This window comes from Cynocephalus volans, chromosome 2, assembly GCF_027409185.1.
Source record: "Cynocephalus volans isolate mCynVol1 chromosome 2, mCynVol1.pri, whole genome shotgun sequence".
NCBI lineage: Eukaryota > Metazoa > Chordata > Mammalia > Dermoptera > Cynocephalidae > Cynocephalus > Cynocephalus volans.
In genome coordinates, this window is record NC_084461.1 from 172,178,720 (window position 1) to 172,202,426 (window position 23,707).

The 23,707-nt window shown below is 38.9% G+C and overlaps 1 protein-coding gene across 2 annotated transcripts in view; it reads left to right on the forward strand.

The window, feature by feature from the left end:
- Positions 1-23,707, forward strand: part of TNFRSF10B (TNF receptor superfamily member 10b) — a 69,509-nt gene that overhangs the window by 17,703 nt on the left and 28,099 nt on the right. The window contains exon 1 of one of the 2 annotated variants that reach the window (XM_063084952.1): positions 7,753-7,984. The exons of the other annotated variant lie outside the window; for it this stretch is intronic. Within the exon in view, the coding sequence (XP_062941022.1) occupies positions 7,844-7,984 (141 nt within the window). The 5' untranslated portion in view covers positions 7,753-7,843. Of the gene's footprint in view, positions 1-7,752; positions 7,985-23,707 lie in introns of those variants that run through there. 2 annotated transcript variants of the gene reach the window in all.

Genomic DNA, 23,707 nt, shown 5'->3' on the forward strand with positions numbered 1-23,707 from the left:
TGGCCGGTGTGCTCACTGGCTGAGCGAGGTACGCCGGTCACAAAAAGACAAAAAAAAAAAAGAAGTCTTTCTATTCTTTTGATGTGAGTATTTATTGCAATAAGCTTGCCTCTTACTACTGCTTTTGCAGTATCCCACAGATTTTGGTATAATGTGTCTTTATTTGCATTAGTTTCAAGAAATCTTTTTATTTCCTGTTTTATTTCTTCTTGAACCCATAGGTCATTTGGGAGCCTATTATTTAATTTTCATGTATTTGTGTAGTTTCCAGAGTCTTGCTTGTTCCTGATTTCTAGTTTCAATCTGTTGTGGTCTGAAAAGATACTTGAAATTATTTTTATTTTTTTTAATTTGCTAAGACTTGATTTGGGACCTAAAATGTGGTCTATCCTGAGAATGTTCCATGTGCTGATGAGAAGAATACGTATTTTGTAGTTGGTGGATGAAATGTTCTGTAGATATCTGCAAGGTCCAATTGGTCTAAGGTGTAGTTTAAATTCTGCATTTCTCTGTTGTTTTGTTGTCTGAATGATCTTTCCAGTACTGAGAGAGGTGTGTTCAGGTCCCCCACTATTGTCATATTAGGGTTTATCTCTTTCTTTAGGTCTAATTGTGTTTGCTTTGAATATCTGGGTGCTCAAGTGTTGAGGGAATATGTGTTTATGACTATTATGTCTTCTTGATGGACAGATCCCTTTATCATTATATAGTAGCCTTCTTTGTCTCTTTATATGGTTTCTGGTTTAAAATCTCTTTTTTCTCTGCTATAAGAACAGCTCATCCCACTCATTTTTGGTTTCTATTTGTGTGGTATATCTTTTTCCATCTCTTCACTTTTAGTCTGTGTGTCTCTGTACAGTTGAGGTGAGTCCATTGCAGATAGCACGTAGCTTTTTAATCCAGTCACACTGTGTCTTTTGAGTGGGGAGTTAAATTCGTTTACATGTTGGGTTGTTTTTGACAAGTATTGTCTTACTCCTGGCATTTTATCACTTTTGTTCGGATTTTTTAAATATCTTTTGTTCCTTTCTTCTGCCTTTTATTATTCATCTTCAATGTTTGTTGGTTTTTTTGAGATGGTAAGATTGAGTTTCTTTCTCTTTCTCATTAGTATTTTTGTTTTAACAGTGGGCTTTGTTCTTTCTTGTGTACTCATGGCAATGATTATTGTTTTTCAGATTCCAGATGCTGAACTCCCTTGAGAATTTCTTGCCAGGCTTGTTGTGTGAACTCCCATACTTTTTGTTTGTCTAGGAAATACACTATTTCTCCCTCATTTCAGAAGGACAGCCTTGCAGGGTTTAGTATTCTTGGCTGAGAATTTTTTCTTTCAGCATGTTGAATATGTCATCCCATTTTCTTCTGGCATATAGAGTTTGAGTTGAGAAGTCTGCTGTTAGTCTCATGGGGACTCCCTTATAGGAGACTTGACACTTTTGTCTTGCTGCTTTTAGAATTCTCCCTTTGTCTTTGAGCTTTGTCAGTTTGACTGTAATATGTCTTGGAGAAGATCTTTTTGTATTGAATCTATTTAGGGATCTTTGAGCTTCCTGGATCTGAAGGTCCATGTCTCTCCCTATACCTGGGAAATTTTCTGCTATTATTTCATTGAATAGGTTTTCAATGCCTTTTCTTCCTCCTCCCCTTTTGGAATAGCCATTATTTGGATGTCTGTGTGCTTAGGGTTGTCTACTAGCTCTCTTAGGTTTTATTTTCTATAATTCTTTTTTCCTTTTTTTTTTTTTTTTTTTTTTTTGTTGTTCATCTGTGTCATTTCACAAAGACCATCTTTGATATCTCAAATTCTTCCTCTGCTTGGTCTAATCTGCTGCTGAAGCTCTCAGTTGTGTTTTTTATTTCATTGAATGAATTCTTCAATTCCGGAAGTTGTGCCACATTCTCTTTTAAGGTCTTGATCTTTTTGTAAACTTCCTCCTTAATATACTGGATATTTTTCCTTGTTTCATTGTGTTCTTTATAACAGTCTGTAATGATTCTTCAATTTCTGTGGTATTGGTTGTAATGTCTTCCTTTTCATTTCTGATTTTTGTTATTTGGATCTCCTCTCTTCTTTTTTTGTTAACCTAGCTAATGGTTTGTCTTTTATTTATCTTCTTGAAAAAACAACTTTTTGTTTTGTTGATCTTTTCCTTTAAATTTCTTTTTTAATTTAATCATTGACCCATTGGTTGTTTAGGAGCATGTTGTTTAATTTCCATGTATATGTGAAGTTTCTAAGGATTTTCTGTTGTTGTTGAGCTCCAGTTTTGTATCATTGTGGTCAGAAACCATACTTGATATGATTTCTATCTTCTTAAATTTGTTAAGACATGTTTTATGCCATAACATATGATTTATCCTGGAGAATGTTCCACATACAGTTGAGAAGAATATGGATTCTGCAGCTGTTGGTTGGAATGTTTTGTAAATGTCTGTTAGGTCCATTTGGTCTATGGTGCAGTTTACGTTCAATGATTCTTTTTTGATTTTTTGTCAAAATGATCTCTCCATTGTCAAAAGTAGGGGTGTTGAAGACCCTTAATATTATTATATTGTACTTTATCTCTATTTATGTCTAATAATATTTGCTTTATATATCTGGGTGCTCCAGTGTTGGGTGCACACATACTTATAATTGTTAGAATCCTCCCTTTGAATTAATACTTTTATCATTACATAATGACCTTATTTGTTTTTTTAGTAGTTTTTGAATTGAAGCCTACTTTATCTGATATTGCTGTTGCTATTCCTGCTTGTTTCTGGTATGCATTTGAATTTAATATCTCCTTACATCCCTTTACTTTCAGGTGAAGTGGGGGAGAAAGGGGAAGGGAGAAGGAGGTTGGGGATAATTGGGTGGGAGACACGTGGTACAAATGCAATTTGCAGTAATGAGTATGCTGCCAGTATGAATCTGACCCTCACATCATGGGCACAAGGGGTGACAATCAGCTTTGTATCTTATGAATATTTATAACCAATAAAAAAATTCCTTGAGAAAAATAAGGATGTAAACCCATCATACCAAAACCTATGGGACACACAAGAAACAGTTCTAAGAGAGAAGTTTTTAGCAATAAGTGTCGACATCAAAAAGAGGGAGGATTTTTAATAATCACCTGATGGTATACATCAAGGAACTAGAAAAACAAGGAAAAACTAAATCCTAAATTTGTAGAAGGAAGAAAATAATAAAGCTCAAAATAGAAATAAACAAAATGAATGCTAACCAAAATTCAAAATATGTACAAAACAGAGTTGGTTCTTTAAAAACTTAAACAAAATTGACAAACCATTAGCTAGACTAAAAACAAAAAAGAGAAGACTCAAATATATAAAATCAGAGATGAAAAGGAAGGTATTACAACTGATATCATAGAAATTCAAAGCATCATAAGAGACTGTTATGAACAGCTATACTCCAACAAACTTGATAACATAGAAGATATAGAAGATACAGACAATTTCCTGGGCACATGAAACCTATCAAGATTAAATTTTGAAGAAATAGAAAATCTGAGCAGATCAATAACGAGTGAGGAAATTGAATCAGTAATAAAAAGTCTTCCATCAAGGAAAAGACCAGGACCTGATGGCTCCACTATTGAATTCTACCAAACATTACAGAAGAACTAATACCAATTCTCAAACTCTTCCAAAATATTGAAAAGGAGAGAATACTTCCAATAAATGAGACCAGCATTACTCTGATTCCAAAACTAAACAAGGACACAACAAAAAGAGAAAACTACAGGCCAATATCCCTAATGAACACACATGCAAAAATCCTCAATAAGGTACTAGCAAACCAAATTTAATAGCACATTAAAAAGATCATTCACTCTGATCAAGTGGGATTCATCCCAGGGATACAATAATGGTTTTACATATACAGATCAATAGATGGGATACATCACATTTACGAAAAGAAAAACAAAATTATATGATCATTTTAATAGATGTTGAAAAAGCATATGACAAAATTTAACATCCCTTCATGATAAAAAACTCTCAACAAACTAGGTATAAAATGTATGTACCTCAGGGCCAGCCCATGGCTCACTTGGGAGAGGGTCGTGCTAATAAAACCAAGGCCATGGGTTCAGATCCCTATATAGGCATGGCCAGTTAGCTCACTTGGGAGATCATGGTGCTGACAACACCAAGTCAAGGGTTTAAGATCCCCTTACTGGTCATCTTAAAAAAAAAAAGAAAAAGTATGTACCTCAACACAATAAAGGCCATATATGACAACTCCACGGTTAATATCATACTGAATGGGACAAGCTTTCAGCCTTTCCTCTAAGATCAGGAACAAGACAAAGGATGCCCATTTTCACCACTTCTATTCAATATAGTACTATAATTCCAAGCCAGAGAAATTAGTCAAGAGAAAAAAAAATTAAGGGCATGCAAATTGGAAGGAAAAAAGTCAAATTTTCCCTGTTTGCAAATGACATGATGTTATGTATAGAAAATCGTAAAGACTACACCAAAAAATGTGTTAGAACTAATAAACAAATTCATAAAGTTGCACAATATATAATCAACATAAAAAAATTAGTAGCATTTCTATATGCTAATAGGAAACTACTAAAAGAAATCAACCAAACAATTCCATTTACAATAGCTACAAAGCAAATCCTATTATTAACTATGAATAAACTTAACTGAGGAGGTGAAAGATTTCTACACTGAAACTATAAATCATTGATGAAGGAAACTGAAGAGGACACAAATAAATGGAAAGATGCACCATGTTCACTGACTGGAAGAATTAATATTGTTAAATGGCCATACTATCCAAAGTGATCTACAGATTCAATGCAAAATTCCAGTGAAATTCTTCACAGAAATAGAAAAGAAAATTCTAAAATTCATGTGGAACTTCAAAAGACCTCAAGTAGTCATAGCAATCCTGAGCAAAATAAAACAAAAGCAAAAACAAAAAAAAAATTTTTTAAAGCTGGAGGCATCACACTACCTGACTTCAAAGTATACTACAATGTTATAGTACCCAAAACAGCATGGTACTGGCACAAAAACAAACACATAGACCAATGGAATAGTATAGAAAGCCCAGAAATAAATTCATGCCCCTATAGCCAATTGATTTTCATCAAAGGTGCCAAGGACACACACTGGGGAAAAGACAGTCTCTTCAATAAATGGTGCTGGGGAAATTAAATATCCACATGCAGAAGAATGAGTCTAGACCCCTAGCTCTCACCATATACAAAAGTCAACTCAAAATGGATTAAAAACCTAAATGTTAAACCTGTGAACCTATGAAGCTACTAAAAAAAACACAGGGGAAATGCTTCATGACATTGAGCCAGGCAAGAATTTTTTAAATAAGATCTCAAAAGCACAGGCAACAAAGGCAAAAACAGAAAAATGGGATTACATCAAATCAGAAAGCTTTTGCACAGTAAAGGAAACTATTAACAGAGTGAAGTGACACCCTACAGAATGGGAGAAAATATTTGCAAACTACACATCTTATGAGAGGTTAATATCTAGAATACATAAGGAACTCAACACAATTCAACACCAAAAAAAACAAATAACCAAATTTTAAAATGAGCAAAAGACCTGAACAGACATTTCTCAAAAGACGCATACGAATGACCAACAGACACATGAGAAAATGTTCAACATCACTGCTCATGAAGGGAAATGCAAATCAAAACCATGATGGGATACTACCTTGCTCTAGTAAGGATGGCTATTATCAAAAAGACAAAAGTAAACAACTTTTGGTGAGAGTGTGGAGAAAAGGAAACCCTTGCACATTGTTGGTAGGTGTATTAGTCTATTTCAGTTGTTTATAACACAAATACCTGGAACTGGGTGATTGGTAAGAAAGTAAAATTTATTGCTTACAGTTACAGAGGCTGGGAAGTCCAAAGTCCAGGGAACACATCTGGCCAGGTAACTACAGCAGTACAGGGTGTCACAGGGTGAGAATGGCAGAGCAGAGAGAGAGAGAAGTTCTCCTGCATTCTCCTTTTAAGGCCCTCAGAACTACACTCATGACCACCATTTTTAATCTATTCTCTATGGCATGGTCCTACAATCTAATCACCTATTCAAGGCCCCACCTTTCAAATACCATAATAAGATTTTCCACTCCATCAACAGTCACAATGGTGGGCCAAGTTTCTAATACACAAAAACTGGGTGACACAATGGAAGCTTCATGAGTTTGGTGGGCAGAGGGCATTCAATCTACAGCAGCTGGATTGTAAACTAGTATAACCATTATGGAAAACAGTATGGAGGTTTTTCAAAAAATTAAAAATAGAATTACCATATGTTCTGGTAATCCCTCTACTGCGTATATATCCAAAGGAAATGAAAGTGTGTTGAAGTGCTATCTGCACTTCCATGGTTATTGCAGCACTGTTTACAATAGCCATATATGGAAACGACCTAAGTGTCCAACAACCGATGAGTATATAAAGAAAGGGTGGCACATACACAATGTAATACTTCTGCAGAGTAAAAAAAGAGTGAAATCCTGTCACTTGCAGTAGCACATCATATTAATTGAAATAAGCCAAACACAACAAGACAAATACTGCATGACCTCACTCATAAGTGGAATCTAAAAAAAAAAAGAAAAAGAATTGATGTGATAGAAGCAGAAAATAGAACAGTGGCTACCAGAGACTGGTAAGGGGACGGAGGAGGGAAGAAAGGGGAGTGGTTGATCAACAGTACAAAATTACAATTAGATAGGAGGAGCAGGTCTAGTGTTCTATTGCACAATAGGGTGACTACGGTGAACAAGGACTGCGTATTACAAAACAGCTAGAATGTTCTCACCACAAAGAAATGATAAATGCATAAAGTTGGATTATTAGACAACATACATTCATATGCACACATCAGGTTGCACCCAATATTTATGTACAATTACAATACGTCAGTTTAAAAAATACAGTTTGAAAACAATACAAAGAACCTGAGACTAAAAGCTAGATGACTCAATGGCAAGGTGGTGATGGGAGGAGGATGTGGAAGCTTCGTGGTGACCCTAGGTTCAGGCCCCCCTTATCATCATTGATCCCCTGCTGAGTGCCTTGCTGCGATGCTAAAATAAGCTTCTGGCTGGGACAGAGCACCTAAGTGACTGTCTGCAGTGGCATCAATGCTGTCAGTGAGGCCCTTAGCAGGGTGGATGGGAGCAGAAGCTGAGCCAGGACCAAAGTCCTTAGGACGGAGGTGGTTCAGGGTTTTACAGCAGGAGGGCCAGGTGCCTTGGGAAGAGGGAGGGATCAGGACAGGCTTTGAATGCCGACTCTGAACCTCATGGCCCTTTTCACGGGGGAGAGCGCAGCCTTTGGAAGGCGTCAGGCCCCCACCCCACCCCCAAATCATTCGCCCCGTTTTGGTCAGTGCCTGTACTGGCGCAGACAGGACCCAGAAACAAACCACCAGCCCAGGGTCAACTCCGCAGGGCAAAGACTAGTTCCCGTCCCCTCCCTGCTCCTAGGCCTCTGGAGGTGTTTGCAGAGGGTAACAGGGCTCTTATCACCGTAAGCCCCAAAAAGTGACTAAACGTTCCTAGAAGTGTCACCCACCTGCGGAGAATTTACACACTGGCTCTGATTGGCCTGGGCTCCTCCTGCCCTGCCCAGGATGAGGCAACTTCGCTGTTTTAGGAGCCAAGGCCGTCAGGCTCAGGAAGAGCTTCTAGCTTGTGACGTGAATCAGCCCGGGTCCGCGCACGTCGCCGGCGGCGGGGATGTTTCCACGCCCACCGTGCAGGGAGGATTCCTGATCGACTTGGGGGCTGAAACCGACGGTTTGAGGACAAGGAGCGCTCCCTAGCGCCATGGGACAGAGGAGACAGAGCGCATTGGTCGCCCCGGGGGCCGGTGCAGAACGCGTCTCAGGCCCCAGGCGGGCGCGAGGAGCCGGGTCTCACTGGGTCCCCAAGACCCTTATGTTCGTTGTCGCCGGTGTCCTGCTGCCGGTGAGTCCCCGCCGCGGTTCCTGGCTGGGAAGAGCGCGCCGGTGCCTGGAGGGGGTAGGGAGAGTGGGCGACACGGCGGGGGTGCCTGGCCCGAGTCACCCGCGGTCAGACATGTCCGGGCAGGACGAACCGGGCCTCGAAGTACGGGGGAAAGCGGGGTTCCGGCCTCGCAGCACCCACCCGGCCGAGGGGAAGAGCGCGCTCCCCCTCCTGGTCCTCAGCCACGCTGGCTGCATTCAGCGGACACTGGAGTAAATTCCAGAATGGGGGGGGCCGCTCAACTTGGAAACTTCCCAGCAAACCACGGAGAAATTGACGCGCGCGCTCTCCCTCCCTCCCTCTCTCTTTCCCTCTCTCTCTCCCTCCCTCCGTCCCTCTCTCTTTCCCTCCCTTTCTATCTCCCTCCCTCCCTCTCTCTCTCTCTTTCCCTCTCTCTCTTTCCCTCTCTCTCTTTCCCTCTCTCTCTCTTTCCCTCTCTCTCTTTCCCTCTCTCTCTCTTTCCCTCTCTCTCTCTTTCCCTCTCTCTCTTTCCCTCTCTCTCTCTTTCCCTCTCTCTCTCTTTCCCTCTCTCTCTCTTTCCCTCTCTCTCTTTCCCTCCCTCTCCCTCTCTCTTTCCCTCTTTCTCTCCCTCTTTCTCTCCCTCCCTCTCTCTCTTTCCCTCTCTCCCTCTCTCTTTCCCTCTCTCTCTCTCCCTCCCTCTCTCTCTTTCCCTCTCTCCCTCTCTCTCCCTCCCTCCCTCTCTCTCTCTTTCCCTCCCTCCCTCTCTCTCCCTCCCTCCCTCTCTTTCTCTCTCTCTTTCCCTCCCTCCCTCTCTCTCCCTCCCTCCCTCTCTTTCTCTCTTTCCCTCCCTCCCTCCCTCTCTCTTTCCTTCCCTCTCTCTCCTCCCTCCCTCCCTCCCTCTCTCTTCCCCTCTCTCCCTCTCTCTCCCTCCCTCCCTCTCTCTCTTTCCCTCTCTCCCTCTCCCTCCCTCCCTCCCTCTCTCTCTCTTTCCCTCCCTCCCTCTCTCTCTCTCTTTCCCTCCCTCCCTCCCTCTCTTTTTCCTTCCCTCTCTCTCCCTCCCTCCCTCCCTCTCTCTTTCCCTCCCTCCCTCCCTCTCTCTTTCCCTCCCTTTCTATCTCCCTCCCTCCCTCTATCTCTCTCTTTCCCTCTCTCTCTTTCCCTCTCTCTCTTTCCCTCCCTCTCTCTCTCCTTCCCTCCCTCCCTCTCTCTCTCTCTTTCCCTCCCTCCCTCTCTCTTTCCCTCTTTCTCTCCCTCCCTCTCTCTCTCTTTCCCTCTCTCCCTCTCTCTTTCCCTCTCTCCCTCCCTCTCTCTCTCTTTCCCTCCCTCCCTCTCTCTTTCCCTCTTTCTCTCCCTCCCTCTCTCTCTCCTGCCCTCCCTCCCTCTCTCTTTCCCTCTTTCTCTCCCTCCCTCTCTCTCTTTCCCTCTCTCCCTCTCTCTTTCCCTCTCTCTCTCTCCCTCCCTCTCTCTCTTTCCCTCCCTCTCTCTCTTTCCCTCCCTCTCTCTCTCCTTCCCTCCCTCCCTCTCTCTCTCTCTTTCCCTCCCTCCCTCTCTCTTTCCCTCTCTCTCTCCCTCCCTCTCTCTCTTTCCCTCTCTCCCTCTCTCTCCCTCCCTCTCTCTCTTTCCCTCCCTCCCTCTCTCTTTCCCTCTCTCTCTCCCTCCCTCTCTCTCTTTCCCTCTCTCCCTCTCTCTCCCTCCCTCTCTCTCTTTCCCTCTCTCCCTCTCTCTCCCTCCCTCTCTCTCTTTCCCTCTCTCCCTCTCTCTCCCTCTCTCTCTCTCTCTCTCTCTCTCTCTCTCTCCCTCTTCCAGATTGACTGAAGCTCCTGCCAGTCGCAATGTTTGAGGTTCTATATATGCTAAAAAAAAAAAAAAAAAAAAAAAAATTTTAAACGCCAACCCAGCATTACAGGTATCGTGAAATTTTAAACAACCCGGGGAGATGGGGATTGTTTATGAGATTCAGTAGCAATACCGCTGGCAATTGAGACCTGATTTATGTAGATATCCTGCCATTGCTAATTGAGTATTTGTGATAAATAGGGTAAGGGGAAAGGATCTGCTTTGCAGGGGACAGCACAGTGTGCTCAGCCTTCAGTCAAGCACCTGGGACCTGTGGGAGAGGTGAAATCATTACATTTTATAGCGGAGAAAACCTGTGGTTCAGAGAGGGAAAGTGTCTGTGCTGGGGCTAAACTCAATTCTGTAGAAAGGATCTGGCAAGGAGAGGAAGAAACTAGTTATGATCACTTTTAAAAGTAAGATAAAGAGAACTTCAGCATTAAACTAGAAGAATGTCAGCGTTAAGCGTGGGAATTCTATGGTAATATTGCTAAACATCTAATGCTGAGTTACCTTATTCCACCCCACACTGCTTGTCCTTGGTGTCATCACTGCCATGGAGATGGGGTAAGTGACACTGGGTAGGGGCTGTGTCTATCTGTCTCTGCCTCCTCCTGATCTGGTTTCTCTGGGGCTAAGGCTGCCTTTCCCTCCTATCTTCTCTGTGAGTAGCGGGTCTTTGTTCTCTGGCTGCTTTTAAAATTTTCTTTACACTAGTTTGCAGCAATTTGATTTTGATTTGCCTTGGAGTGGTTTTCTTTATGTTTCTTTTGCTTGGGTTTTGTAGAATTTCTTGGATCTCTAGGTTTAGAGTTTATATCCTACTTGGAAGATTTTCAGCCATTATTTTTGCAAGTACTTTGTCTTTCCCCTCCCCTTACTGAGCCTCTTACTACAGTTAAGTTGGAATGTCTGATGTTGTTTCAGACCTAATTTAGTATCTGTTCATTTATTCCCATCATTTTCTCTCTGTGTTTCACTTTGGATAGTTCCTATTGCTGAGTTCACTGATCTTCTGCTTCTGCAGAACCTAATCTACTGTTAATCCCATACAGTGTATTTCAGATATTGTATTATCGTGTTTATGTTTCCTTTCATATCCTTTAGTAAGGATGTAAGCTTAAGATTACCTGTTTTTATAGTCTGTCTATTAATACCATTATTTCTTTCACTACCGCCACTGTTTCTATTAATTAAATATTTTTTCCTGCTCATGGGAATATTTTCCTGTTCTTTTCAGTAATTTTTTAATTGGATAATAGACTGTGAATTTTCTGTTCTTGGGTAATGAATTTAGTTCAGGTCTTATAAAGTGTAATTGGGTATTGTTCTGGCCACAGTTAAGAGAATTGAGCATAGTTTGATCCTCTGATATTAGCTTTTAACTTTATATATTGTCTTCAGTTGTCTTATTTGGGGACTAATTTAGTTAACTGCTAAGGGTACAGTGGTTAACTTCTGATGACCAGCCAGCACCCCTGTGATGAGTTCTGTCTACCATGGGAATGGGAACATGAAAAATTCCGTGCGCTGGGTGGGCCTCAATCCTGGGCCCTCCACTGATGCCTGAAGGTCTGTCCTCACCCGGTGGCTTCCTCTCAGACACACACCGTCAGTATCAGCAGATGCTGGCTGTGCCCACCGCAGAGTCCTCTGTGCAGCTGCTTCTCCAGGCCTCTGCCCTGCACTGTGATTATCTGCCCAGAGTCCACAGAGATCTCTAGGGTCCCCTCCTTCCTCTGCAGCAGCCTAGAGCTATCCTTAGGCAGGAGCTGGGGCCACCACCAAGATCACCACATGTGTGTCCTGGAGGGTAGGGGGCACTTAATTCTACCATAAAGTAAAAGATGAACCCTATACTCTGAGAAAGTTTGCATCTGAAGGGACAAATGAGCCCTGTGTGAATCCTGTTCCCTGGGAGCCCCCAGACTGGTAGAGGAGGTGACATCAGGACCCAAATAATTAACAAGAGGTAGCACGAGAAGGTCATAAGAGCCCACCAACCTTGTGTCACCCACATCCAAAGAGGTTGTGACAGGTCCAGGGAATATCATTTCTCCATTTTTTGACTATGACAGAGGTGAGGCCGTGTGGTTGCAAGACCCCATGTTATGATACTATTGACCTGGAGGAGGTGGCTTGATTAAATCAGCATCAAAGGTAGTGATTGCACCAATCAAAGCATGTGCTGAAGTGCTCTGTTTTAAACCCTTTACATACATATTAAGACATTTCATTCTCCCAACAACCTGCCTATGTAGGAACTATGGTTATGCAGGGCAGCTTTAAGTATGTGGACCTAGAAAGGAAAGAGGAAATGGCTCAGGCTAAGTTTTGATTAGGAAATACTAGTGAGTGTGAGGCTCGAACTTGGCTGTAGAACAGTCTGAGGCACACGTGGATGAGTCAGTCACAGGACGAGGAAACTCTTCAGTCCGTGACTGGGAGGAGGCAGGGCCAGTAGAGCCAAGACAGGAGGACAAGAACTAGAATAAGCATCTCCCACTCCCTTCTCATGCTTCTTGTCTCTCAACCGTGGCCACTGCCCCCACCCCCATGTGCCCAAGTCTGTCGATTGACACATCCTCAGTTCTCTGGCTGCACCCTTTAGCTCCCTCAATCAGAAGTGACCATGAACTGCAGAGCCTCAGGCCTGCCTCACTTTTATTTACTTTCCTCCCCCATTATTTTGACTTCATACCTATCTGGGATCCTGCCAGTGTGGACTTTTCCCTCTATGTCCACCAGTGTCCCTGCCACCGATGGCATTTGTCACCTCTGTCTGGGCAGCCCCAGACTCTGCACCTTTATGGACTTCGAGGTGTTTATGTCTGAGCCTCAGTTCCCTGTGAACTGTCCTGAGGAAAGGAACAGCCACACCTTGACCCAGTCATCCATCGTTCCTCGCACAGTTTGGTCACCAGGGTACATACGAACCCTCCCTGAATGAATGAACAACTTGGATTCTAGGATGCCTGCTTTAATGCTGGTATTATTCCTGTGTCCATAGACGATGTTTAGTGTGAGTGGTGGGAATTATGATGGGCAGGTGGAGGACAGAGCAGAGGGAGCTGAGTATCACGCTGAGGAACTGCCCACTTCTAGAGGCACCAGCAGCCATTGTCACCAGGGACAGCCTTGATCCAATCAGCACTTCGAAGGTCATTGTTTTGCCCTATGGGTAGTGGATTAGACAGGTGAACTCAGAAGTGGCCTGGGCAGCATTTGGGCTGTTTCCTGGTGTGTGGACTGACAGTTCAGTTGTGTCAACCTGAAGGCGGTAAGTGGCTGCAGATATGGATCTGAGGGAAATGATTGCAATAAAATGGGCAGGGGATGAGATGGGTTTGGCAGAAAGAGAGAAAGGGATTCAAAGTGGATTCTAGGTGTCCTGATCTGAGAGTTGGGTGAGGTCAATAATAAATAAGAAAAAGTAAATGGACAGGAACTGACTTTAAGAATTAGGAATATGAACATGAATTTGGAGACAGTGTTGACACATCACTGCCAGCAGACCTGCACTATGCAAAGTGTTAAATAAAGACTTCAGGTAGAAGAGAGATGACACCAAATGGAAACATGATTCTAAGGAAGGAAGGAGGATCATGAATAAAAAATTTGATGGCACATGTTAAGGACCATCATTTTATTTTAATTTCTTGTAAATATATACTATCAAGTACTATAAAACTGTGGGGTTTGTAATGTATGTACATGTAATACCTAAGACTACTAACTATAGCAAAAAGAATGGATGGTGGTGATAAATGGACCTATGTTATTGCAGGTCACTTACATTTTACATTAACTTGACAATATTAATTTAGCAATACAAGCCAGTAATAAAAAGGAATAAAGTATTGATGCACATGACATTATGAGTAAATTTCAAAATATTTATGCTGAGTGAAAGAAGTCAGATAGAAAAGAGTATATACTATCTATTTCTACTTATAAAATTTATAACCAGAAGTACTTTCATTAAGAAAGAAGAAAGATCTGAAACCAACAAGCTAACCTAACTTTAGGAACTAGAAAAAGAAGAATGAACTAAATCCAGAGCTTGCATGATAATGAAAATAGCAATTGTTAGAGTGGAGATATATAAAATAGAGAATAGAAAAACAAAGAAAATCAACAAAACCAAACATTGGTTCCTCAAAAACATCTACTACATTGACAGACCTTTAGCTAGATTGATTAAAGAAAAAAGTGAGAAATCTCAAGTTACTAAAATCAGAAATAAAACAGTGTACATTACTATTGACTCTACAGAAATAATTAGGAACATAAGAGAGTGCTGTGAACAACTGCATGCCTAAAAATGGTCAACCTTTATGAAATGGACAAATTCCTAGAAATATAAAACCTACCAAGACTGAACCACAATGAAATACAAAATCTAAGTATACCCATACCAACTAAGGTGATGGAATCAATCATCACAAATCTCCCAATGAAGAGAAGTCCTGAGCCTGATATCTTCACTAGTGAATTCTAACAATCTTTTAGAGAAGAGCTAACACCACCAATACTTCTCAAACTCTTTCAGAACATTGAAGAGAAAGGAATACTCCCTAACACATTCTATGAAGCCAGCATTGCTCTTATACCAAAGTCAGATAAAGATACCACAACAAAATTAAGCTTCAGACTAAAACTCTTGATGAATGTGGATGCAAAAATACTCCACAAAATACCAGCACAGAGAATTTAACAGCACATTAAAAGGATCATATGCCATGGCCATGTAGGATTTATTTCTGGAATGCAAGAATGATTCAGCATATGAAAATCAAATAATGTAATACACCACATTGATAGAATGAAAGGGAAAATATGCATAATCATCTCAATTGCTGCAGGAAAAGCATTTTACAAAATTCATAACTTTTTCATCATCAAAACAATCAACAGACTAAGAATATAAGGAAACTACCTCAACATAATAAAAGCCATATTGAAAACCCCACAGCTAATATCATCGTCAATGATGAAAGACTAAAAGCTTTTCCTCCATGATAAGGAACAAGATAAGGATACCCGCCTTGGCTATTTCTATTTAACATAGTACTAGAAGTTCTAGCCAAAGCCATTAGGCAAGAAACAAAAAAGACATCTAAATTGTAAAGGGAGAAGTAAAATAATGTTTCCAAATAATATGATTTTATTTGTAGAAAATTCAAAAGATTCCACAAAAGAAGTTAGAACTGTCAAAAATAAAATCAGATCAAATAAGAAAACATTTTAAATGTTATTGTTATATAAAAAAGAAGTAGAGCTTGTGATCTGGGAGACTTCAAATCAAGTGGTAATAAACTCACATTACAGCATTTACAGTATGATTTATAAAGTATAAAGGAGGAAGTATTTTGACTTTCTTCCTGATTGGCTGTTATAAATTAAAATTCTTTTTAGATGCAAGCTGACCTGGGTAAGCTAATTTGTCTATAGCTGATTGGTTTCATTTCACTGAATCACACTGATGTGTTGTAAACCCCATGTTTCTTGTTTTATTTGTGATTAGAGCTATCAGGATGAGTTAAGGTTTGGCTATGTGGTTATAGGTGGTTGGCCTTTGGGTATTTCTAAATGGTGGTCCCCATTTTTTTTTTTTTATTTTACACAAAATATGCTTTATTATTTTTTACTGAATATATTTATGGGTTAAGTTTGTGGTTTCAATACATGTGTATATTGTATAATGATCTGATCAGAATAGTTAGGATATCTATTACCTCAACATTTATCATTTCTTTGTAGTTATAACATTCAAGATCCTCTTTTCTGAATATCTTGAATTATACAGTACAGTATTATTAGCTATTGTCACCTTGGGGCACCATAACTTATTTCTCCTACCTAACTTTAGCTTTGTAACTTTGTATCAGTCTACCAACCTTTTCCTGGCCCCTTCCCTCTCCTTTTCCGTGCCAGAGGTAACCACTATTCTACTCTCCATTTCTTTTTTTCTCTCTTTTTATTTGTCTTAATTGATCCATGAAAATTGTATATATTTATGAGTACAATATGATATTTGGGTACATTCATACTATGTGCAATGATCATATCAGTGGTACTTAGTTTATCCATCACCTCAAACATTTGTCACTTCTTTGTATTAAGAACACTCATCATCATCTTACTGAATATTCAAAGATACACAGTACTCTATTGTTAACTGTAGTTTCCCTATATTACTATAGAATCCCAGACCCCATTCTTCCTATCTCTAATATTTTGTATTTACTGACAAACCTCTCCCCATTCTCCCTTCCCCCCACACCCTCACCAGTCTTTGGTAACCACTATTCTGCTCTCAAGTTCTATGAAATCAATTTTTTTAGGTTCCACATATGAGTGAGAATATGTGGTATTTCTCTCTGTATGTTTGGCTTATTTCACTTAACATGATTTTCTCCATGCTCATCCACGTTGCTGCAAATGGCAGAATTTCACTATTTTGTATAACTGAGTAGTATTCCATTGTGTGTGTATACCATATTTTCTTTATCCAGTCATCTGTTGAAGGACTCATTTAGGTTGGTTCCGACTCTTAGCTATTGTGAATAAAGCCACAATAAACATGGGAGTGCAGGTGTCCCTTTGACTTATTGATTTCTATACCTTTGGTTATATACCTAGTACTAGCATTGCTGGATCATATGGCAGTTCTGTCTGTAGTTGTTTGAGGAATTTCCATACTGTTTTCCCTAATGGCTGCACTAATTTACAGTCCCACCAACAGTGTAGGAGGGATCCCCTTTCTGTGCATTCTTGCCAGCATTTCTTACTTTCTATCGTTTTGATAATAGGCATTCTAATTGGCGTAAGATGACATCTCTTTGTGGCTTTGATCTGCATTTCTCTAATTATTAGCAATATTGAACATTTTTTAAATGACTGTTGGCCATTTTTATGTATTCTTTCAATAAATGTCTATTCAGTTCCTTTGCCCATTTTTTAATCAGGCGTTTTGTTTGTTTGTTTTTTACTATTGAGTTGTTTTGGGTTCTTTGTATTTTCTGGGTATTAATCCCTTATTGGATGCATACCTTGCAGATATTTTCTCCCATTCTACAGGTTGTCTTTTAGCTCTGTTGATTATTTCCTTTTCTGTACAGAAGCTTTTTAGTTTGATATAATTCCACTTGTCAATTTTTGCTTTTGTTTCCTGTACTCTTAAGGTATTATTCATAAAGTCTTTGCTCAGACCTTTTCCTGAAGTGTTTCCCATATGTTTTCTTCTAGAAGCTTTGTTGTTCTGGGTCTTACATTTAGTTTATAATCCATTTTGAGTTGATTTTGGTATATGGTGAGAGATAAGGTTCTAGTTTCATTCTTTCGCATATGGGTCTGCAATTTTTCTGGCACTCTTTATTGAAGACACTGTTCTTTCCTCAGAGTGTACTCTTGGCTCCTTTGCCAACCACCATTTGGCTGTAGGTATGTGGATTTATTTCTGAATTCTGTATTCTGTTCCATTGATCTATGTGTCTGTTTTTGTTCCAGTACCATGCTGTTTTGATTACTATAGCTTTGTAGGATATGTTGAAATCAGGGAGTGTGATCCCCCACACTTTTTTCTATTTTCTAAGGATTGCTTTGGCTAGTTGAAGTTTCTTGCTGTTCCATATAAGTTTTTGAATTGTTTTTTCCTACTTCTGTGAAGTATATCATTGGTACTTTGATAGGGATTGCATTGCATATGTAGATCACTTTGGGTAGTATGGTCATTTTGACAATATTGGGTCTTCTAATTCATGAGCATAAGAAATCTTTCCATATTTTTTGTGTCTTCTTTAATTTCTTTAATCAGAGTTTTATGGTTTTCATTGTAAAGATCTTTCACCTCTTTGGTTAAATTTATTCCCAGGTATTTTATTTTGTTGTTGTTGTTAGTGTAAATGGGATAGATATCATGATTTCCTTTTGTGCTAGTTTGTTAGTGGTGTATAGAAATGCTACTGATTTTATATGTTGATTGTGTATCCTCCAAATTTAGCAAATTTGTTTGTCAGGTCTAGGAGTTTTTTTATAGAGTTCTTAGGTTTCTCTCTATATAAAATCATGTCATCTGCAACTGGTGACAACTTGACTTCCTCTTTTCCAATTTGGATGCCCTTTATTTCTTTCTATTATTTCATTAAATGGGTTGTTTACTTCTCCTTCTGAAATACCCTTAATTTGAATATTCCTTAACTTAATAGTATCCCATAGATCTTGTAAGCTTTGTTCATTCTTTTCTTTTCTTTTCTTTTTTTTTTTTTTTTTTTTTTGTCTTCCTGTGTTATTTCCAAATTGCTGCCTTCAATATCAGAAATTCTTTTTTCTGTTTTCTCTTACCTTATTGCCCTGGCTAGAACTTCTAGTACTATACTGAATAAGAATGGAAAATGTGAGCATTTTCTTGTTCCAGATCTTAGAGAAAAGGCCTTCAATTTTTGTCCATTCAGTATGATATTAGTTGTGTTTGATATATATGGCCTTTATTGTGTTGAGTACATTTCTTCTATACCTAATTTGTTGGGTGTTTTTATCATGAAGGAGTGTTAGATTTTATCAAATAATTTTTCTGCATCTATTGATAAGATTATACGTTGGTGTTTTTTTCCCCTTCATTTTGTCAATGTGATGTATCATGTTTATTGATTTGCATATATTGGACAATCCTTGCATCCCTGGTATGAATCCCACTTGATCATGGTGAATAATCTCTTTAATGTTTTGTTAGATTATGTTCACTGTTTTTTTGTTTTTGTTTTTGTTTTTGAGGATTTTTGCATCTATTTTCATTAGGGATATTGGTCTGTAGTTCTCTTTTTTGCTGTACCTTTTTCTGGTTTTCATGTCAGGGTAATGCTGACTTCATAGAGTGAGTTTGGAAGCATTTCCTTCTCTTCAATTTTTTGGAAGAGTTTGAGAAGAATTGGTATTAGTTCTTATTTAAATGTTTGGTAGGATTTGGCAGTGAAGTTTTGGTCCTGGAGTTTTCTTTGTTGGAAGACTTTTTATTACTGCTTTAATCTAATTACACATTATTGACCTATTTAGGTTTTTTAGTTCTTCAGAATTCAATCTTGGTAAGTTGTGTGTGTCCAGCAATTTATTCATTTCTTCTATGTTTTCCAGTTTGCTAGCATATAGTTGTTCACAATAGTCTCTGTGACACTTGGTATTTCTATAGTATCAGTTGTAATGTTTGCTTTTTATTTCTGATTTTATTTATTTAAGTCTTTCATTTTTTCTTTATTAGTCTAGCTACCGGTTTTTCAATTTTGTTTATCTTTTTGAAAAATCAGCTTTCTTTCATTGATCTTTTGGTTTGTCTTTTCAATCTCTAATTCATTTATTTCTGCTATGACCTTTGTTATTTCTCTCCTTCTACTAATTTTGGGTTTGGTTTGTTCCTGTTTTTCTAAGTCCTTGAGGCATAACATTGGGTTGTATATTGAAGTCTTTCTACCTTTTTTAATTTATTCATTTTTATTTATTGTTAGCATATTCATTCTTACAAGTCATAATATTTCTTTATGCCCTTTGCCCAACCTATCACTTTCCAAGCCCCTTCCCTCCCTACCCCCTATCTCTAGGAACCTTAGGTTTGTTCTCTGCTTCTGAACGTTCAACATATGGTTGTGTTCTTTTCTTTATTTCCTTCATTCCTTCCTTCTTCCTTCCTTCCTTCTCTCCCTCCCTCCCTTCCTTCCTAGCAGACAGTTATGTGTGAGAACATCTGGTATTTCTGTTTCATTGTCTGGCTTATTTCACTTAACATAATTTTCTCCAAACTCATCCATGTTGCTGCAAATGGCAGAATTTCATTCTTTTTCAAGGCTGAGTATTAAGCCATTGTATATATGTACCACATTTTCTTTATCTAGTCATCCATCAATGGACACTTAGGTTTGTTCCATATTTGGGCTATTGTAGACAGAGCTGCAATGAACATGGGAGTGCAGGTGTCCCTTCAACATGATGATTTCCATTCCTTTGGTTATATACCCACTAGTGGGCTTGCTGAATCATAGGGTATCTATATCTGTAGTTGTTTGAGAAGCCTCCATACTGTTTTCCATAACAGCTGTGCTAGTTTACATGCTACCAACAGTGTTGAAGAGTTTCCCTTTCCCTGCATCCTTGTCAGCATTTGTTATTCTTAATCTTTTTAGTAATGGCCAAACTAACTGGGGTGAGATAACATCTCAATATGGTTTTTTTTTTTTTTTAACTTTTATTTTGTCGACATACATTGTGGTTGATTATTGTTGCCCCTTACCAAAACCTCCCTCCCTCCTCCCTCTCCTCCCTCCCCCCGAACAATGTCCTTTCTGTTTGCTTGTTGTATCAACTCCAAGTAATTGTGGTTTTTATATCTTCTCCAGCCCCCCCCATTTTTTTTTTTTGTGTGTGTGTGTGTGTGTGTGTGTGTGTGTGAATTTATATATTAATTTTTAGCTCCCACCAATAAGTGAGAACATGTGGTATTTCTCTTTCTGTGCCTGACTCGTTTCACTTAATATAATTCTCTCAAGGTCCATCCATGTTGTTGCAAATGGCAGTATTTCATTCATTTTTATAGCTGAGTGGTATTCCATTGTGTAGATGTACCACATTTTCCGTATCCACTCATCCGATGATGGACATTTGGGCTGGTTCCAACTCTTGGCTATTGTAAAGAGTGCTGCAATGAACATTGGGGAACAGGTATACCTTTGATTTGATGATTTCCATTCCTCTGGGTATATTCCCAGCAGTGGGATTGCTGGGTCATATGGTAGATCTATCTGCAATTGTTTGAGGAACCTCCATACCATTTTCCATAGAGGCTGCACCATTTTGCAGTCCCACCAACAATGTATGAGAGTTCCTTTTTCTTCGCAACCTCGCCAGCATTTATCGTTCAGAGTCTTTTGGATTTTAGCCATCCTAACGGGGGTGAGATGGTATCTCAGTGTGGTTTTGATTTGCATTTCCCGGATGCTGAGTGATGTTGAGCATTTTTTCATATGTCTGTTGGCTATTTGTATATCTTCCTTAGAGAAATGCCTACTTAGCTCTTTTGCCCATTTTTTAATTGGGTTGCTTGTTTTCTTCTTGTAAAGTTGTTTGAGTTCCTTATATATTCTGGATATTAATCCTTTGTCAGATATATATTTTGCAAATATTTTCTCCCACTCTGTTGGTTGTCTTTTAACTCTGTTAATTGTTTCTTTTGCTGTGCAGAAGCTTTTTAGTTTGATATAATCCCATTTGTTTATTTTTCCTTTGGTTGCCCGTGCTTTTGGGGTCATATTCATGAAGTCTGTGTCCAATCCTATTTCCTGAAATGTTTCTCCTATGTTTTCTTTAAGAAGTTTTATTGTTACAGGGTGTATATTTAAATCCTTAATCCATTTTGAGTTGATTTTAGTATATGGTGAGAGGTATGGGTCTAGTTTCATTCTCCTGCATATGGATATCCAGTTATCCCAGCATGATTTGCTGAGGAGGCAGTCCCTTCCCCAGTGAATAGGCTTGGTGCCTTTGTCAAAGATCAGATGGCAGTAAGTGTGTGGGTTGATTTCTGGATTCTCTATTCTATTCCATTGATCAGTGTGTCTGTTTTTATGCCAGTACCATACTGTTTTGGTTATTATAGCTTTGTAGTATAGCTTAAAGTCAGGTAGTGTTATGCCTCCAGCTTTATTTTTTTGCTCAGCATTGCCTTGGCTACATGTGGTTTTTTATTATTCCACATAAATGTCTGGATAGTTCTTTCCATTTCTGAGAAAAATATCAGTGGAATTTTGACGGGGATTGCATTGAATTTGTATATCACTTTGGGTAGTATGGACATTTTCACTATGTTGCTTCTTCCAATCCAAGAGCATGGGATATCTTTCCATCTTCTTCTATCCTCTCTAATTTCTCTCAGCAGTGGTTTGTAGTTCTCATTATAGAGATTTTTCACATCCTTGGTTAATTCAATTCCTAAGTATTTTATTTTCTTGGTGGCTATTGTAAATGGGCAGGCTTTCTTGATTTCTCGTTCTGCATGTTCACTATTGGAGAAAAGAAATGCTACTGATTTTTGTGTGTTGATTTTGTATCCTGCGGGCTGGCCCGTGGCTCACTCAGGAGAATGAGGTGCTGATTTTGTATCCTGCTACTGTGCTGAAATCATTTATCAATTCCGAGAGTTTTTTTGTAGAGGTTTTAGGCTGTTCGATATATAGGATCATGTCATCTGCAAACAGGGACAGTTTGACTTCATCTTTTCCAATCTGGATGCCCTTTATTTCCTTCTATTCTCTGATTGCTCTGGCTAGTACTTCCAACACTATGTTGAATAGGAGTGGTGAGAGTGGGCATCCTTGTCTAGTTCCTGTTCTTAAAGGAAAAGCTTTCAGCTTTTCCCCATTCAGGATGATATTGGCAGTGGGTTTGTCATATATGGCTTTAATTATGTTGAGATACTTTCCCTCTATACCTAACTTATAGAGGGTCTTTGTCATGAATGAGTGCTGAATTTTATCAAATGCTTTTTCAGCATCTATAGAGATGATCATATGGTCCTTGTGTTTGACTTTATTAATATGGTGTATCACATTTATTGATTTGCGTATGTTGAACCAACTTTGCATCCCTGGGATGAATCCCACTTGATCGTGGTGAATAATTTTACATATGTGTTGCTGTATTCTGTTTGCTAGTATTTTAGTGAGGATTTTTGCATCTATATTCATCAAGGATATCGGCCTGTAGTTTTCTTTTTTGGTTATATCTTTACCTGGTTTTGGTATCAGTATGATGTTTGCTTCACAGAATGAGTTTGGGAGATTTGCGTCTGTTTCAATCTTTTGGAATAGTTTGTAAAGAATCGGTGTCAATTCCTCTTTGAATGTTTGGTGAAATTCTGCTGTGAATCCATCTGGTCCTGGGCTTTTCTTTGTTGGGAGCTTTCTGATAACAGCTTCAATCTCCTTCATTGTTATTGGTCTGTTCAAATTTTCTACATCTTCATGGTTCAGTTTTCAGAGCTGGTGTGTGTCCAGAAATTTATTCATGTCCTCCAGATTTTCAAATTTGTTGGCGTATAGTTGTTTCTAGTAGTCTCGAATGATTCCTTGTATTTCAGATGAATCAGTTGTAATATCACCTTTTTCATTTCTAATTTTAGTTATTTGAATCTTCTCTCTTCTTTTTCTTGTTAGACATGCTAATGGTTTGTCAATTTTATTTATCTTTTCAAAAAACCAACTTTTTGATTCATTGATCTTTTGAATTGTTTTTTGGTTTTCAATTTCATTCAGTTCTGCTCTGATCTTAATGATTTCTTTCCGTCTGCTAACTTTAGGTTTGGATTATTCTTGTTTTTCTAGTTCTTTAAGGTAAAGTGTTAGGTTGTTCACTTGCCATCTTTCCATTTTTCTGAGGTGAGCATTTAATGCAATAAATTTCCACCTTAATACTGCTTTTGCAGTATCCCACAGGTTTTGATATAATGTATCATTATTTTCATTAGTTTCAATAAATTTTTTGATTTCGTGCTTGATTTCTTCTTGGACCCATATGTCATTAAGTAGAATGCTGTTTAATTTCCATGTGTTTGTATAGTTTCCAGAATTTCGTTTGTTATTAATTTCTAGTTTTAATCCATTGTGGTCTGAGAAAATACATGGGATTCCAATTTTTTTGAATTTTATTGAGACTTGATTTGTGACCTAATATGTGATCTATCCTGGAGAATGATCCATGTGCTGATGAGAAGAATGAATGTTCTGAGGTTGTTGGATGGAATGTTCTGTAGATATCTGCCAATTCCAATTGGTCTAGAGTCTTGTTTAGATCTTGTGTTTCTCTACTGATTCTTTGCTTGGATGATCTGTCTAATATTGACAGTGG